The following is a 19,858-nucleotide window of genomic DNA, read 5'->3' as shown; positions in this document are numbered from 1 at the left end:
TGGATTAACAAATTGAGATATATCCGCTAACTGGATACTCAAAAGCAAAACAACAAAAAACAGAAAACAAAACCCCACAAACCAGAATGAACTGTTAATATATACAACTACATGGATACAACTCAAAATCATTATGCTGAGGGAAAAGAAGCCAGATACAAAAGAGTACACACTGCATGATCACATTTATATGAAATTCTAGAAAATAAAAACTGATTTACAATGACAGAAAGTACATCTGTAGTTGCCTAGAGCCATAGCTGTAGGAAGAGACAGAATGCAGCAAAGGATGAGGAAATGCTAGGGAATGATGGAAATTTTCTAAACCTTGATAATATCTTTCAAAATTCTGCTTTAAATACCCTAACCTAAGACCCAGGCATGTTTGGTAACAGGATGCTGAAGAAGTTTCCTGTGTAATGGATTTGACTTCTTCTATAAGAAAGTCAAGTCATTTGTTAGAGGGTAGGACTTATCAACTTAGAAGAGAGTGAAAAGGTTTGAAATAGTCATAGAACTATTTTATCAGAAAAAAAAAGAAGACAGTCTAGCTATGCAAGGTCCATTTGAGACTGGTAATCATGAATGTGTACTGGTATCTTAACTCCCTTTAGCTGCACACAATACTCACCTGCAGGGAAAGAGAAAACAGCTGGATTCATACAGGATTAAATTTTGTCAGATGAGTGCAACATAAGGGAGAAAGGAAGATGTGGTAAGCAGAATACTGACCTCCAAAGATACCCTCCCCTAGTCCCTGCAACCTGGGAATGTGTCACCTTACATGACAAAAGGTACCCTGCAGATGTGAATAAACTGCAGATTTTGAGGTGAAGAGTTTATTCTGGATTATCTGGGTGTGCTCAATGTAATCACAAGGGTCCTTATGAATGAGAGAGGGTGGTGGGACAGTCAAAGAAGGAGAGGTAACAGTGAAAACATGTCAGGGTAACGCAACATGAGAGGAGTCAACCAATCATTGCTGGTGAAGGTGTAAAGGAGCACAACCCAAGGCATGCAGGCAGCCTCTAGAAGCTGGAAAGCAAGGAAATGAATTCTCCCCTAGAGTCTCCAGAAGGAACACAGATTTACTAACACCTTGATTTTAGCCCAGATCCATTTTGGCCTTCAGAATTCTAAAACTGTAGAATTATTTGTATTGTTTTAAGCCATCAGTTTATGCAATTTGTTACAGCAGCCACAGGAAACTAACAGAGATTAAGTACTTTTTTTTTTTTTAAGACTGTGTTATCTAAGCGGAATAAGAAAGAAACTGAATGAAGGAGATGGCTAATGGAGAGGGGAAATAGAAGAGCCAATGACAGTAATAAACAAGGAAATAAAGTGATACAGTTAAACTGTATCTTATTTCATTTGCTGAAAAGAAATGTTCATTCTTAAAATACATTGGGGGGGAAGCTCACTGGAATTTTTAAAATAACCTTTTTAAAAAAGGTGAATGAAAAATAGTCCAGAAAAAAGGTGAATGAAAAATAATAGAGAGGAGGACGACTAACGACACTCTTACTATTTTATATGCCCATCATAAGCAGAAAACATTTCTTACTCATCTTTCTCTCCCAAATACCCAGCATAAGGCCTTCACAAGGTCAGTATGCATTAATGTTTTAGGAATAAAGGAGTAACTTTTTTTTATCACTCTTATCACAAGGCACTCCTAAAAAGCAGATAAAAAACCTGAGGACAAAAGAAGAAAGATGAAACATAACTCAGCCTAACCAATCAAATTACCCTATCTCCAAGGCCAAAGTGAATGACGAAGTTCAATCAAAAATCATACTCAAGACTTTCTGCTAGAACTGATGAAGCTGGAGCCGCCAGCAGCCTTCATCCTCAGCCAGAGGTAATAAGCCCACACACAGAAGAAAGCAGAAGCAAGAGATGAAGACACACATTTGCCGACACTACTGATGGATCCAGCTGTGTCTTAAGATAGAGCCATGAAATAAACTTCATCCCCTATACTTTTATTTTATTTTTTGGCTTACTACTTTAAAGTACATTTCTCTCAGTTACAAAATGGAAAGAACACGAACTAAAAAGGGCAGGAAACAATTGTCTTTAGAACTTAAATATGATATACAGGCTAAGCTAAGCTATTGTTTCTTTAACTAAAAGTAGAGCTGTTCAGAAATCATAGTTATGACTTCCCTCTTTCTCCTGTCTATGCTTCTCAGTACCGTTCAAAAAAAAAGGACTCTTTGGTAGAAAGTGAAAATGTCTAAGATTTAATAGAGAAGACTTCCGCTTTAGATGGAAAAAGAAAGATCCTTGCCCTCTATGGTCTCATCTAATTAAAATATTCCATATTGCATTTTCTTTTGCACAGCCACCCACCACCAAAAAAAGCTCAGAATAATATAGATATATCAAGATTCTCCCTAACTCATGACATATGCATAGGCCAAATCCAAGTCCCAATGTCCAAGCCCATTTTACTCAGTTTCTAGAACACATAGTTAGGAATGAGGAAAAAAAGAGAAGAGAAATGGATATGTTCCCCCCAAAAACTGATCAAAGATAACATGAATAAACAGTAAATAATTTTCATCACCCAGATATTAACTTCCAGGCCACTGCCATGAAATGCCCCCAAAATGAAACTAAATAGCATAACTATGTAACAAGGGGCTTTTTAAAAATTAAAATTAAAAAAATAGACATGAAATGGTTTGCTAGTTATACCTTTTTAATCTTGGCATTTTTATTCCAATTACTGTATGAAAAAGTCCTACTCCCTATAAATTGTCAGCAGTTTTACCTTGTTTCTTGTCTTCACTTTTGATTTGCTCTTCTGTTTTCTTTTCAACTTCTTCTTATTTAAAATTTTCTTATTCCTAAAAGTGGAAAAAAGAATTATGAAAGTTCATTATTAGGATATACAAAGCTATGAAAAATGTACTTCCAAACTAGATATCTGAATGTTTCTTCTGCAAACGTTCTATGACACAATATACTCTCCATGCACCCATAAGATACTACTAACACACAATATAGCTATTGATATAATAACACAGCACTGGAATGCTAAGAAATATACATTAAATGATCAAAAAATTAAATTTTGCAAATATTTTTATAAAATTAAAAAAGGCAAATGGCATCAAATAAAGTTTTTAAAATGTTATTCAATAGTGGGGAGGCCAATAAATATTAGGTCTATTCCTTTCCCAGAAAAATCTACTCTTTGTAATTGCAAGGGCTACAGTAGAAAAAGGGACAGGAAGCAATTTTTACTAAATTGCTATAGAAAAGACCTCAACTCATACTCTTCTTATATACTGTAGCCAGTTTTTTCACAAGCTCACAGGCCTAAGACCAAATTATTCTTTAAGCAGAAGGATGCCCCCGAATGACTTCGAGAAAGAGACAGAAAAAATGTGGCAAAAAATAAGAATTATAGTGGAAGAAAGAAGAATCAGGGAAAACAATTTTATTTTATTTAAGTATGTCTCTAATACTGAGGTACACACTGTTAGGTACTAAAAAATACAACATGAAAAAGACAGTTCTTGCCCTCAAGGAGCTCAAAAACTTGAATGAAAAACATAATTTAATGATCAACAAAAGGATGCTACTGAAGAGGAAGAGGAAGAGGAAGGGGAGGGGAAGAAAAGAGGAAGAGGAGGAGGGGAAGGAAGAGACACTAGATGCTAGAGTCCTTAACACTTGGTAACTAATTTAGTGGAAGTTGTGACCAAAACAAAAGTTGCATGCCTAGGCCACCTGGAGGTAGGGATGTCATTCACAAAAACAGGGAAGTCAAGGGGAAGAATTTAGTTTCCAAAAGGAAAACATTGGTTCTATTTTTTTTTTCAAGATTTTATATATTTATTTGAGTGTGTGTGTGTGTGTGTGTGTGTGAGAGAGAGAGAGAGAGAGAGAGAACATGAGCTGGGGGAAAGGCAGATAGAGAGGGAGAAGCAGACTCCCCACTGAGCAGGAAGCCTAATGTGGGGCGATCCCAGGACGGTGAGATCATGACCTGAGCCAAAGGCAGATGCTTAACTGATGGAGCCACCCAGGTGCCCCTATTTTTAATTTTTTTAGAAGGGTAAAGGACAAAGGGAGACAGAGCATCTTAAGCAGGTTCCATGCCCAGCACAAAGCCCGATGCAGGGCTCCAACTCACAACCCTGAGATCATGACCTGAGCGGAAACTAAGAGTCAGCTGCTTAACCAAATGACCTACCCAGGTGCCCCCAGTTCATTTTTAAAGATGTTTGAGTTCAAGATACTAAAATGTCAGCAAAACAGACATGAAAAAGCATATGAAAATTTATCTTTGACAGTTCCTTCAGCTTTACTCCCTAAACCAAAATAATCACAAATTCTTGTCAATTATGTGTTATAAATAGTTCTTGAATTTGTCTACATCTCTACGGCTCTCTACATCTCTATGGCTGTCTACATCTCTACATCTCTATGGCTGCAATTCTAATAACCTGTTACCACCACTTCTTGGTTGGTCTACTGCAAAAGCTTTTTAATTCATTTCTGTACAACCATGTTTGCCCTACTTCAATTCATTCTTCACCCAGGAACCCAAATCAACTTTTTTTTTTTTAAAGACTTTATTTATTTATTTATTTGACAGAGAGAGATCACAAACAGGCAGAGAGGCAGGCAGAGAGAGAGGAAGGAAAGCAGGCTCCTTGCTGAGCAGAGAGCCAGATGTGGGGCTTGATCCCAGGACCCTGAGATCATGACCTGAGCTGAAGGCAGCAGCTTAACCCACTGAGCCACCCAGGCGCCCCCCAAATCAACTTTTAAAAACACAAATCTGAAGGGGTGCCTGGGTGGCTCAGTTGGTTGAGCATCTGACTCTTGATTTTGGCTCAGGTCATGATCTTGCAGTTGTGAGATACAGCCCCACGTGGGGTTATGAGCTGAGCCTCAGGGCTGCCTGGGATTCTCCCTGCCCCTCCCCCAGCTCACATGTCCTCAGTAGCATGTGTGCTCTCTCAAATAAATAAATAAAAACTCTAAAAAAAAAAAAAATAGAAACACAAATCTAGGAGGTAACTATCCCACCCAAAACCCTACTAGTATCTACTCAATTCTCTTGGCTTAGAGTCCAAAAGCATGGCTTTAAAGATCTTCTACCAAGATCTGCTCTCTGCCAGCCTCTCTGCCTCATTTTGCATCCCTCTCCAACTTGTTCATCATACTCCAGCCACAAAGACATCCTTCTAGCTATGTGGATCTGCTAAGCTACTTAGGGGCTTTCACAAAGGCTCTCCCTCTTCCGGGTATTCTCTCCCACATCTTTTGCTAACCACCATTCATCTCTGAGGCCCCAATATAAGCATCACTTACTCTGTAATGTCCCAGATTGGGATAATTTCCCTAATATTCACTCTCACATCACTTACACTTGTTTCACTGTGTTATCTACAACTGTAATTATGTATGGGATTATGTGTGCAATGCATTACTCCTTCACCAAGCTGTAAGTGCCAAGAGTACAGATGCCATGTATTTCTTGCGCTGTGCTCTAGCTTCTTAGTCTAAAAAGTTCTTAGAACAAAGTACTCAATACTATTTTGAGAGAAAGAAAAAGTTGGAGGAAGGAGACAGGAAAGAGAGAAAAGAATGAAGTTCAGAACTTTAAGCATTATTCAGAGGACCAAGGTTAGATTCGTGGATACACAGATACATTTAAAGGATATGTAAGCCATACATATCCATTTAGGAGCTATCCATGAAATGATTTTATGCAGATTTTGGTGCAATGGAGGTAATGGAAAACCAGGTACACGGATAAGATTTCCCCCAGAGAGCATGCTACGAAAGTAAAGAAAAAGACTGATCAATAGTGTCCTGTGGGACACATGAACAGATACACCAGCTTATACAGTCTATCCAACTATGAGCATTGCTAGAGCATGAAAAATGTCTATTTCAACTCCACTTTCAAGACCTGCATCACTGCCTGACATATCATGGTTGTTCAAGAATTATCAAAAATGAACAGAAAGTTAATGAAAATTAACAGATATTTCTCATTAAGGTTTAGAAATACAACTTCTCTTTTATATTAAATGAAATCAGTTATTTGAGCAACAGGAACATGTAACTGCTAAAAGATTAGCCCCTTTTATACAACTTAGAAAAACATCAAAGTTCACTCAAAACTAATCTTTAGAGAAGTAGAATATATAAACCCCCAAAAAATGACTTTCCTGAAGCCTACTCATCACAGACTAAAAATTTTCACAAATATACATCAATATTTGTTTTTGTTTAATGAACATCTTTGAAGTTCAAATGACTTTAATACATATTCCTAAAATACTGCTTCCTATGCATTTAATTAGTTATAACAATTTTAATGAACCTAAGCCCACCAATTCCTGACTATAAAGAATCAGCTTCTCCCAAATCCCCACAAATGGATTTCACTGTGTTTTGTTGTTATTGTTGTTCTTGTTGTTAATTTGGCTTGTTTTGTAAGAAGGAGATGGCTGTCAAAAGAAAGCCAGTAATAAATTAAAAGTTATTATGGAGAAAATCTATAGTCAACATTAGAAAGTAAAAATACAATTTGTCAGTAAGCTAACATCCCCTTATATAACTAATGGAAAAGCTTAGTTGAAAACTAAGTTTAAATAAAGTTTTCATGATATCAGAGCATGGACAGATAAAAGAAAAACTCTAGAAACCAGTCTTACACAGTAATAATTCACCCTGGAATTTATGATGATTTAGGACTTCAAATCCTAAATCAAATAGGAACTTAAAATGAAAAAATGTCTGGAATTGATCTCATAGGATTTTTAGTCATTTCACAAAAAGAACCTCATACCTATGAGATTTGAAAGAATTATGCGTGCTAATAAAAGGCAAAGGCTATTAACATTCTTTAAATATTTATTTTAAAAATATTTACTTTAAAAATTCCAAGGAAGAAATTTTAATAGTTACCACGGTTTAAGGAAAAACAATTTTTTTCCTGCAATGTAAGAACAAATGAATATTTGCACGTTATTCCATGATACAGATCATTAGTTTCTCTATCAGCTTATTGCTGAGTCTGTTTTCTAAAAAAAAAAAAAAAAAAGTTAGTCAAAATTTAATTTTAAAATGTCTCTCATCCTGAATCTGTTTCTTCATTTGTAAAATAACAAGATGAAGGAGATTATTTCTGAGATTCCTTTTAACTCTAAAATACTGGAGTTTTAATAAGTCCAAATACAAAGAACTTCTAGAATAAGAAGATTTCAATCTTTTGTTTAATTTCCCTTAGTAATGAGAAATGAAAAATTCCTAAGTCTATGGTCTAAGGCAAGAATAGAGAAATTTTTTTTCTATAAAGGGCAGACTGTAAATACCTTCCACTTTGTAGGCTATAGGATCTCTGTTGCAACTACTCAACCATTACAGCAAGAGAGCAGACATAGACAAACTATTTAGGAACACTGAAGTTTGAATTTCATAGTTTTTATATGCCACAAAACACTTTTTTTTTTAAACCTTTAAAAACATCAAAACCATTCTTAGCTCACCCGCAATACAAAACAGGCTCTAGGCCAATTTGGTCTTTGTGTCACAGTTAGTCCACCTCTGGTCTAGAGTGTACTTTGATAAACAGGCTCAACGAGAAAGAAAAAAAGTAACTACTAGTATGCAACACAGATAAAAACTGTTCAAAATATCACTATGCTCATACAAATAAGCATTCTTTTTTTTAAATTTAGTTTAATTTTTTGTGTGTGTGTGTGTTCCAAAATTCATTGTTTATGCACCACAGCCAATCCTCCATGCAATATGTGCCCTCCTTAATACCCACCACCAGGCTCACCCAAGGTCCCCCCTCCAAAACCCTCAGTTTTTTCCTCAGAGTCCACAGTCTCTCATGGTTTGTCTTCTCCAGTTTCCCCCAACTCACTTCTCCTCCCCATCTCCCAATGTCCTCCGTGTTACTCCTTATGCTCCACAAGTAAGTGAAACCATATGATAATTGACTCTCTGCCTAACTCATTTCACTCAGTATAATCTCCTCCAGTCCCGTACATGTTGATAATCTCCTTCAGTCCCTATATGTTGATACAAAAGTAGGTATTCATCCTACTCAAGGAACTACAGAACACTCATGAAAGAAACTGAAGAAGATACAAAAAGATGGAAGAACAGTCCATGCTGATGAACTGGAAGAATAAACATTGTTAAGAGGTCTACACTGCCTAGAGCAATCTATACTTTCAATACCATCCCAATCAAAATTCCACTGGTATTTAAGAGCTGGAACAAACAATCTTAAAATTTGTATGGAACCAGAAGAGACCCCAAATTGCTAATGAAATGTTGAAAAAGAAAAAAAAAAAAAAAACTGGGGGCATCACATTGCCTGATTTCAAAGCTTTACTACAAAGCTGTGATCACCAAGACAGCATGGTACTGGCACAAAAACAGACACATAGACCAATGGAACAGAGCAGAAAGCCCAGATATGGACCTATGGTCAAATAATCTTCGACAAAGCAGGAAAAAACATACAGTGGAACAAATAAGCATTCTTAAAATTATGTCTTTCCTTTTGCAAAGATAAACTCTGGACTTCCGCTTCCTTAAAGTAAGATGATACTAGAGAGAAGCAAGCCATTTTTCTTTCTTCAAAAACTTGACTAGCCTAAGAACACTGTGGAAGTAATTAAGAACTAGATAAACCAAAACTCCAGAGATGAAAGAGCACTTCCATGGTGAGCTCAGACCACTGGCATTTTCCTCCATGGGGGTATTTGCAAAGTTTGGATACACGTGAGGTCAAATTGAGCCTAGTTTAAACAGAGGAACTCTACTAAAGAAAACCAGAAACTAGTGGAGCTTTAGCTGGAGTGAGACCAGAAATCTAGAAAAGCCTCAAATACATAGGCAGTTTCCCTAGTGATATAAAGTTTAGTAATGGGATGCTGGAGGATAGGGAGGCTGTACCAACAGAGTCAATTTCCCAGTCTCCCAATGTCTAGAAGACAGAATCCCAGTCAGAGGAGGAGTCTCCTTAATTCATGAAAGGATGGAAATTGTCAACACCTCATTCTACTGGTCCAACACAGCAAAGAGCAAAATGCTCTGAAAGAAAATAACTGGTAGGCACATAATAAATATATTAAGAGATATACAAGAAGGAAAATAATCAGGCAGACTCAAAATAACTGTCATTGAATTTAGGAGACAAGGATTTAAAATAGATGCAAAGATGGAAAAATAGGATGAAATGCAATTTTCAGAAGAATCTAATTTTTAAAAAGCCAAGTAACTTTTCTAAAAAATAAATAACTGAAATCAAGAAATTGTCAGGTGATTTTTAAGAGCAGACTAGACTAGAGGAAAATAGGATTCATGGACTTGCAGATAGGGAAAAGGAAAATATCCAAACCCAAACACAGAGAAAAAAATGAGATGAATAAAACAGAGTATGAAACAAGTAGGACACAGTTAAGTGGTCTCATATTCATGTAAATGAAATCCAAGACAGAAAAAAGAATGGAGCAAATGCAGTATGTGAACAGGTAATTAATGAAAAGTTTATAAACATGAGGAAAGAAATCAACCCGGAGATTCAAGAAATTCAGGGAAATGCAAGAGGAAAATGCAAAGAAAACCAAAGGCACACCAAATGCTAGGCACAGTCAAACTGCTGAAACAAAGAATAAAGAGAAAATCTTAAAAGCAACAAGAGAAAAAAGATACACTCAAAAGAACAACAGTTAAGATTAATAGCTTCCATTCTCTGTGTGGAACAGTGCTGGGGAAGGAGAGGTGTAGACCTAGAATTATGTACCTATCAAAAATATCCTTTAAAAAGAAAGACAAAAATGTATTTTAGACTCACAAAAGCTGACACATAATTCATTGTCAATGTACCAATAGTACAAGAAATACAAAAGGAAGATCTTTAATAACCGTTATGTCGAATTTTTAAATAAAAGGATATAGAGCTGAAGTAGAAGAAATGGAGAAGATATATCCTGAACATGATTACCAGCCTTGCAAAAAATGTTGGTATGGCTGTATTAGTATTTGACAAAATTAATTTTTAAGGCTAGAAGTATTATTAGAGATGAACTGAACACTTCATAGTGCTAACAGGGTCAATTCAATAGGAAGACCCAGCAATCCCAAATCTGATGCATCAAATAATAACATAACTTCAAAACATATGAAGTAAAATTGAGCTACATAAAAGGAGAAAGACAAATTCACAATCAAAAGAGCAGATTATAACATACCTCTCTTAATTGACAGAACATGTACAGGATAAAACAGCATGGATATAGAAAATTTAAAACATGATTTATCAACTTGACCTAAATGACACACCTAGAAAATCACACCTAACAACTGCAGAATGCACATTCTTTTTTAATGCGAATATAGAGTATTTACCAAAATAGATAACAGAATGCTGGACCACAGACTAAGTCTCAACAAATATCCAAAGACTGCGATTGTGATCAAAGAAAAATTAAACTAGAGACCAAAAGGGATAAAAAACTAAGATATTCCCAAATGTTTGGAAATCTAAAAAAGAAAACAAAACAAAAACCCAAATAAATAACCTATGACTCAAAAACTTATAACAGAAAGTTAAAATAGAATTCAGACAATATTTTCAATTAAATAAAAATGACAGGGGCACCTGGGTGGCTCAGTGGGTTAAGCCACTGCCTTCGGCTCAGGTCATGATCTCAGGGTCCTGGGATCGAGCCCCACATGGTGCTCTCTGCTCAGCAGGGAGCCTGCTTCCCTTCCTCTCTACCTGCCTCTCTGCCTACTTGTGATCTCTCTCTCTGTCAAATAAATAAATAAAACCTTTAAATAAATAAATAAATAAAAATGACATATCAAAACTTGTGAAATGTAGCTGAAGTAGTGCTTAAGGAAAATGTATAGCTGTTTGCAAAGATAAAAATGCATATAATGAAAAAAGAAAATTCTGAAAATAAATGATCTAGGCTTACATCTTTAGAAGCTAGAAAAACAATACCAAGTAAACAATGTAAAAAGAGGGAAACAAAAGTAAGAACAGATAATCGATAAAATAGAAAACAGACATTGAGTAGGGAAAATCAAGGAACCAAAATTGGTTCTCTGAAAAGATCGATAAGGAAAGACTGCTCTAGCAAGACTGGTCAGGAAGAAAACAAAAACCAAAAACCAAAAAAAACACAATTACCCATATGAGAAATAAGAAAGGGGACATCATCATAGACACTGCCCATAAATTTGACAATTTAAATACAAGGGCAAATTCCATTGAAAAATGTAACTTCTCGATATTAAATAAGGAAAAAATACAGTATCTGAATGGTCTTATATTCTGTTAAAGAAACTGAATCCCTAACCAAAACCCTTCCACAAAGAAAACTATAGACTCAGTGGCTTCACCGGAGAATTCCTCTAAATACTTAATTCACTGGTACATTTTTTCAATTTCGATCTTAAACTAAATCTTCCTATGAATATAAAAAGAAGAAACTTCCCAACTCATTTTATGAGACTAGCATAATTCTGATACCAAAATCTGAAAAGAATAGAAAATCTCAAGCCAACATCTCCCATGAACAAAGAAGCAGAAATACTACCACAGCCAAAAAGTGGAAACAACCCAAATGTTCATCAACTGACAAATGGTAAACAAAATGTGGTACATCCATATAACAGGATACTATTCAGCCATGAATGGAACAGACACATGCTACTTTATGGATGAACTTTAAAAACATTATGCTAAGTGAAAGAAAGCCACAAACTGTATGATTCCATTCATTTCAAATGTCCAGATTACACAAATCTATAGAAACAGGAAGCTGATTAGTGGTTGCCAGGGGCTGATGGAAAAGAGAAGCAGAGTGAGTGGCAATGGGTATACGATTTCTTTTTTGGGTAAAGAAAAATGTTCTGTTTGCACAACTTTGTTAATACACTAAAAATTACTGATTTGTATACTTTCACATGGTGTGTTTCATGGTATGTGAATTATATCTCAACTAAAAAAAAAGATTAAAAAAGCCACTGATCTAAACGTGATTTCAATGTTCAGCAACCTATAAAAAAGATAGGTAAATTACAAAATCCAATCAATATAACTCAACAGGATAGTAAAATAAGGAAAAAAATATCATTTCAATAGAAAAAGTAATTTATAAAACTCAACAACTACTTGGATGAAATACTTCCATAAGGCAAGAAAAAAAATAATCTGATAATTACTAAATCTGGCAATTACTTAATCTGGAAGCCCGTAAATTAAACAAAAGAAATAAAAATCATAATGGTGGAGAAGAAAACAGTAAAGCATTTTTACTTGTACATAATCTAACTGTATTTACAGAAAGCACAAAGTAATCCACAAATAATAAGTGAATTATCCAGGTCACTAGATACAACACCAATTCTTTTAAAAAATCAACTAATTTATAAAACACTGTATGTACTTAAAGCTTTTCTAAATAAACCAGTTATTTCTCCTATGTAATTAATGTAATGATACTCTCATCACTGTGTTCAAGCATTACTAAATAAATTAGGGAGGAACAGTAGTCTGATTACTAAGTAGAGAACTTTTATTTACTTTCCTAGGCTGATAATTAGTAACAAGAAAAGAGATTTGAGCAATTCAAACTGATGTGGGGAGAGATGCAAACAGATTTCCTATATATAGCTTCAATCTCTTGATCTATTTAGAAGTCTTCATATGGCAGTGGGGATGGGGGATAATAATTCTACATAAATCCACCTTGGCAGTGGGCACAGCAGTCTAACAAAATGAGGGAATAAAAAGTGAGGAAAGAAGTCTCTGAAAAGTTAAACTTTAGACCATTCCTCCTTCAGATTTATATTGCAGATACCAGTAGCCAAAGTGGGTGAGAAAAACTCAAGCCATGAAGACATTGTAAAACTTTCTAAGGACAATCTGTTCACCCCAGGCCTCAGAGAGCTACCACAAGTGTAACAACAGTTATCAGTCAAATAAGCAGGCACACAAAAAGATACAAGGAACCCTGAGAACTAGCAGAAATAGACAACAGATACCAAAACAGAGTGCAGGTGGAATTTTCAGACCCAACTATGCTTACCAAATTTAAAGAAAATAAGAGACAGCTTTAAAGTATCTGCAGCATATGAGGAATATAGCATATATGGAAGATAACCAAATCAAACTTTTATGAAAAAGAAAAATACAGTAACTGAAATTAAAGACCCACTAGGTAGGTCTGCAGCATCTCAGACACAGATGAAGAGAGAATTTGAAGAGATTAGAAAAAAGTATCAGCACAGAAAGATAAAAAGGTTGAAAATGTGTTCTTGAAAACTCCAGGTCTGAAACCTCCTTCAACTCCCATCATCCTGAAAGAGATAGCCTTTACTCCATCCAAGAATACTTCTCATACACTGGACCCTATCTCATTAGCCATCCTCAGGATTTCACTCAACCACTTGCGTCCTCTTTTTGTTCACTAGTGAAATCTCTTTAACTGAGGATTTCTAAACCTAGAAGCTTACTGGCCTCCTCCAAATGAAGGGGGAAAAAAAGTTAAATGATTCTCTATTTCTCCTCATCATGAAATTTCTTAGGGAAAAGTGGTCTTGAACTTTATCAATCCCTTACTATCAAATTCCTATGTATGACTTCTCAATGCCACAAACTTCCTTATTGCTTATTCAATCCCCAGCTTCAGTCTTTATCTTTCACATTCCACTGTATATGAGTATTGTCAGTCTAATCTTTAAATACCTTCCTCCTACCCCTTGACTTCAACCCTTATTTTAGTGTTTCTTCTATCTTTGATGATGATTCTTTCTCCGTCTAGTTTAATAGGTCCTTTTCCTGTCCTTGAAATGTTTATTATATATATTACATCTTCTGAGAGTTATCTGTTCATATTCTATATTTTTTAATAATCCATAACAATCCTAAATAATAATTATTGAGAGTTCAGGAACATCATCGGAATACTGATCAGGAGCAAGTTGTGTTCTCTGACAATAAAGGTACATCTACCAAAAACCTGACAACCTTTCTAGCTTCTTCAAAATCCTACCCCAACTCATTTAGTTCAGATTAGATCTCCTAACCCTCTTCTTTGCTCCTTAAATGGGCCTTACTTCATGAATTATCCTCATTCTCTCTTTTTTATTCATTATTCCCATTCTTCTCCTTCAGTCTAGTAGGTCGAGAGTAAAGAATTTAGAGACAAATGGCCAAGGTTCAAATGCAGACTGTGTCATTTATTAGCCATGCTCTGGGAAAGTTACTTAACCTCTCTATGTTAGCTGTCTCATCAGTGAAATCGGGTGAAAACAGTACCTCTCCTATTGGATTATAAAGCGCTTAGAGTTACACCTGGTATTTAATAAACACTAAACAAATTTTATTTCTTATTATTATCATGCTAAAGTGTCTACCTTGATTTGGGTTTCCTCAGAAGCAGACTTGATTCAAGGATTCATGTAAAAGGAGCTGTTTTGAGAAGTGAGCCAGGAAAAACACTGGAGGAGGGGATCAAAAGTAAGATAGGGAAGGCAGTCAGTAAAGAGTGGATTAGCCAACTACCCTGATGGGCAACTAGAGTATGATTCTACTGGAAAACTCTGGTAGATAGTGTAGAACATGGCTCAGTTACCCCAACGAAAAATGAGGTATTTACCCACCAAACTTTTCATCTATCACTGGTTGAAAGCCTTTCTAAAGGCATTAACTTTGGCATTTCTGGCTTGTCCTGCCCATAAGCCAAGAAGGTCTCTATGGCCAATAAGAAAGCTCTCAGGCAGAAAGTCATAGACACAAGTAGAAAGCATGGAGATAAATGCCAAAGAGATAGGGCTAGGACACTAATAACATCTACTATTGCATCTCTTATCCAAAAGATAATTCTTTGTCTCCTTCTTCAAACTACTATCTTCCTTATTCCTTTTTAAACACTGATTTTTTTTCTTTTTAAAAATTTTTTATAAACATGTAATATATTTTTATCCCCAGGGTACAGGTCTGTGAATCGCCAGGTTTACATACTTCATAGCACTCACCATTGCACATACCCTCCCCAATGTCCATAACCCCACCCCTCTCTCCCAACTGCCTCCCCCCAGCAACCCTCAGTTTTGTGAGATTAAGAGTCACTTATAGTTTGTCTTCCTCCCAATCCCATCTTGTTTCCTTTATTCTTCGCCTACACCCTTAACCCCCCCATGTTGCATCTCCACTTCCTCATATCAGGGAGATGATATGATAGTTGTCCTTCTCTGATTGACTTATTTCACTAAGCATGATACCCTCTAGTTCCATCCATGTTGTCACAAATGGCAAGATTTCATTTCTTTTGATGGCTGCATAGTATTCCATTGTGTATATATACCACATCTTCTTTATCCATTCATCTGTTGATGGACATCTAAGTTCTTTCCATAGTTTGGCTATTGTAGACATTGCTGCTATAAACACTGGGGTGCACGTGCCTCTTCGGATCGCTACATTTGTATCTTTAGGGTAAATACCCAGTAGTGCAATTGCTGGGTCATAGGTCATAGCTCTGTTTTCAACATTTTGAGAAACCTCCATGCTGTTTTCCAGAGTGGTTGCACCAGTCTGCATTCCCACCAACAGTGTAGGAGGGTTCCCCTTTCTCCGCATCCTTGCCAGCATCTGTCATTTCCTGACTTGTTAATTTTAGCCATTCTGACTGGTGTGAGGTGATATCTCATTGTGGTTTTGATTTCTATTTCCCTGATGCCGAGTGATGTGGAGCACTTTTTCATGTGTCTGCTGGCCATCTGGATGTCTTCTTTGCAGAAATGTCTGTTCATGTCCTCTGCCCATTTCTTGATTGGATTATTTGTTCTTTGGGTGTTGAGTTTGATAAGTTCTTTATAGATTTGGGATACTAGCCCTTTATCTGATATGTCATTTGCAAATATCTTCTCCCATTCTGTCAGTTGTCTTTTGGTTTTGTTAACCGTTTCCTTTGCTGTGCAAAAGCTTTTGATCTTGATGAAATCCCAATAGTTCATTTTTGCCCTTGCTTCCCTTGCCTTTGGCGTTGTTCCTAGGAAGATGTTGCTGTGGCTGAGGTCGAAGAGGTTGCTGCCTGTGTTCTCCTCAAGGATTTTGATGGATTCCTTTCTCACATTGAGGTCCTTCATCCATTTTGAATCTATTTTCGTGTGTGGTGTAAGGAAATGGTCCAATTTCATTTTTCTGCATGTGGCTGTCCAATTTTCCCAATACCATTTATTGAAGAGGCTGTCTTTTTTCCACTGGATATTCTTTCCTTTGTCGAAGATTAGTTGACCATAGCGTTGAGGGTCTATTTCTGGGCTCTCTATTCTGTTCCATTGATCTATATGTCTGTTTTTGTGCCAGTACCATGCTGTCTTGATGATGACAGCTTTGTAATAGAGCTTGAAGTCCGGAATTGTGATGCCACCAACTTTGGCTTTCTTTTTCAATATTCCTTTGGCTATTCGAGGTCTTTTCTGGTTCCATATAAATTTTAGGATTAATTGTTCCATTTCTTTGAAAAAAAATAGATGGTATTTTGATAGGAATTGCATTAAATGTGTAGACTGCTTTAGGTTTGCATAGACATTTTCACAATATTTGTTCTTCCAATCCAGGAGCATGGAACATTTTTCCATTTCTTTGTGTCTTCCTCAATTTCTTTCATGAGTACTTTATAGTTTCCTGAGTACAGATTCTTAGCCTCTTTGATTTTTTTTTTTAAGATTTTATTTAATTTAGAAAGAAAGAACAAGTGAGGGTGGGACAGGGGGAAGAAGGAGAGGGAGAAGCAGACTCCCTGCAGAGTGGGGAGCCCAAAGTGGGGCTTGATCCTAGGACCTGATATCATAACTTGAGCTAAAGGCAGATGCTTAACCAACTGAGCCACTCAGGTGCCCCTAAACACTGACTTCTAAATACTCTCCTTTCTTCCCCTAACCTCAATTTACTTTCCCCCTGAAATGTGACTTCTTGCCTTCTGGAAAAATGAGGTGGGGGTGAGTGGGTGTAGGTCATTATCTCTTAATGCAAACTTGAAGATGAGGTCTTTAGACTTCTATTTAGCTAACCTACAAAAAAAGACACAGTTTGCAAGTGATGGTATGTTCATTGTTCATGAAGAACCTTTGAATATACTGAGCATAGTGTATTTGAGACAAGATTGAGAGAGTTCCAGCAGCAGACTTTTCAAATTACAGGTCTAGAGATCAAGGGAAAGGTTTTAACTATAAATCACACACCAGGAAGTAAAAAACCAATTAGGTAGTAACTACAATCAGAGGAGTGACTGAAATAACCAAGGAAGAAAATTTAGAGAGAAGGGTACCAAGAATGGACTCTTGAGAAACTAGCTCTTTCTAAACTAGCTATTTCTATACTTGTAATCTAGTCACCTATTATATCTATCATTCTTTCTTCATTCTTCTAACACCAAAACATTCTTGAATCCATTCTGTTGTAAACAGACTTATACTGGAACACAACCATGCTCATCTGTTTACATATTTATTGCTTATGGACACTTTCAAACTCTAACAGGAGTTAAAGAGTTGCTAGATTGTAGTATCCTAAAGCCTAAATACTTGAGGGTATTTGTTCCTATACAGAATTATGTTTGCTGACCCTTCACTCATGAGACAATAAATACCAAGCAACCTCATATGTGTATAACTGGGTTCCCAGAAGGAAACAAGATAGATTTGAGTTTGAAATATTTGAGGAGATAAAGGCCAAAATGTGCCAAATTGAACAAAAATTATCTCACAGATCTCAGAAATTCAATGAATACCAAGCACAAGCTAAGCACACACACACACACACACAAACTTTATTTAGGCAAAGCATAATCAGATTACTAAAAATCAAAGGAAAAGAGAAAAACCGTAAGAGCCGTTGAGAAAGAATTATGGTTACAGTATGGTGGCACAAATTAAAATACAGCCTATCTTTCCTACTGTTTACAACTAAGAACTATGGACAAAATACAAGAAGAAAAAAGAAAAGAAAGAAAAAAGAACTGAGGACTCTGAAAAGCAAACAAAATAATTTGTAGAGCAGAGTTCAATTTGGAAAAATGACCCACAGGAGAGTGAACTTCCCAGTTCAATTATTTTTCCTTTCTCTCTAACAGCTTTGCCCAAAGGCCAGGAACCAATCACTGATCAGAGCAACAATCCAGAAGTTAAACCTCTAAGAGAAATCCTATCGTTCTGGCCAGCAGAATTAAGGAAAAGGGCTCCTGAGCGCTGAAGAATGTGGAAAAAAAATCCTGAAAAGGATAATGAGGAGAGAAAGGGAGTCCCTAATTCTATCTACAAACCCACACAGGTCTTGGGCTTACGCCAGACCTACAAAGGTACAGATCAGACCCTACCAGTACAGCAATGACTCAATTGAACTGAGATTTAAAGTACCACCCATGAAAGGCAACACCAAATTTGCCATCTGAACCTAAATGAGTTGACAGTCTGCTAAAAGGAACAATAAAAATCAAAATCTCCCCCCGAATATAAGCCTCAGAGTTTACAAAACATAACATTAACAATGTCCAAGATGCAATCCAAAATTCTTGCAATGCAAAAAAGCAAGAAAAATGTGACCAATTGCAAAGGAAGAAATAATTAACGGGTACCAACTCTGAGGTGACCCAGATGTTCCAATTATCCAACAACAGTTTTTTTGATTGTGTTATGTTAGTCACCTTAGTTTTTAATGTAGTATTCCAAGATTCATTGTTTATGTGTAACGTCCAGTGCTCCATGCAATACAAGCCCTCCTTAATACCCATCACCAGGTTCACCCATCCCCCCACCCGCCTCCCCTCTAAAACCCTCAGTTTGTTTCTTGGAGTCCATAGTTTCTACATGCAAAAATGGCAGAACACAAATCCTTTTCAAGTGTATATGGTACAATCTTCAAGGTATACCACATCCCGGGAGATATGGCTTATCTCAATCAATTTTAAAAGACTGAAATCATACAAAAATATGCAATAGATTGAAGTAACAATATAGTAAGAAAATACCAAATATCTGAAGGTTAATAAAATAATTTTTTTTTAAGATTTTATTTATTTATTTGACAGAGAGAGAACTCACAAGTAGGCAGAGAGGTAAGCAGAGAGAGAGGGGTAAGCAGGCCTCTGCTGAGCAGAGAGCCCGATGTGGGGCTTGATCCCATGACCCTGAGATCATGACCTGAGCCAAAGGCAGAGGCTTAATCCACTGAGCCACCCAGGCACCCCTTCTATTATAATGTATGGCTCAAAGATAAAATTACAAAAAAAAATTAGAAAATATTTTAAGCTTGGGCGCCTGGGTGGCTCAGTCAATTGAGCATCTATCTACCTTTGGCTCAGGTCATGATCCCAGAGTCCCAGGATCAGAGTCCCCAAATTGGGCTCCCTACTCAATGGGAAGTCTGCTTCTCCCTCTGACTACCCCGCCCCATGCTTTCTCTCTCTCTCTCTTTCTCAAATAAATAAACGATTTAAAAAAAAAAAAAAAAGAAAGAAAATATTTTAAACTAAATGACAAAGAACATTCAGAATATCAAAGCTGTGGGACACAACCAAAGTAGTGTTTACATGAAAATTTATAGTTTTAAAAACTTATGTTAGAAGAAAAGTCTAAAATCAATTATCTAAGATTCCACGTTAAGAAACTAGAAAAGAAGAGCAGAGTAAACTCAAAGTAGAAGTAAATTATTCTGATGACAAGAAAGTCAACAAAGGAGAAAACAGATCAACAGAGAAAATCAACAAAGGCAAAGCTGTTTCTTTGAACTTATGAAGAAAACTGAAAAACTTCTGGCTAAACTGATCAAAGAAAAAAG

General features: G+C 36.3%; 1 protein-coding gene across 1 annotated transcript in view; it reads right to left on the bottom strand.

Annotated features, from left to right (window-relative positions):
- Positions 1-19,858, bottom strand: part of LOC116574029 (E3 ubiquitin-protein ligase MYCBP2-like) — a 56,988-nt gene that overhangs the window by 23,929 nt on the left and 13,201 nt on the right. The window contains exon 2 of the mRNA XM_032314555.1: positions 2,783-2,858. Within this exon, the coding sequence (XP_032170446.1) occupies positions 2,783-2,858 (76 nt within the window). The remainder of the gene's footprint in view (positions 1-2,782; positions 2,859-19,858) is intronic.

The sequence above is a fragment of the Mustela erminea genome, chromosome 15 (genome assembly GCF_009829155.1).
Source record: "Mustela erminea isolate mMusErm1 chromosome 15, mMusErm1.Pri, whole genome shotgun sequence".
Lineage (NCBI taxonomy): Eukaryota > Metazoa > Chordata > Mammalia > Carnivora > Mustelidae > Mustela > Mustela erminea.
The sequence above is the reverse complement of the archived record's forward strand: the minus strand, read 5'-3'. Positions and strand labels throughout refer to the sequence as shown.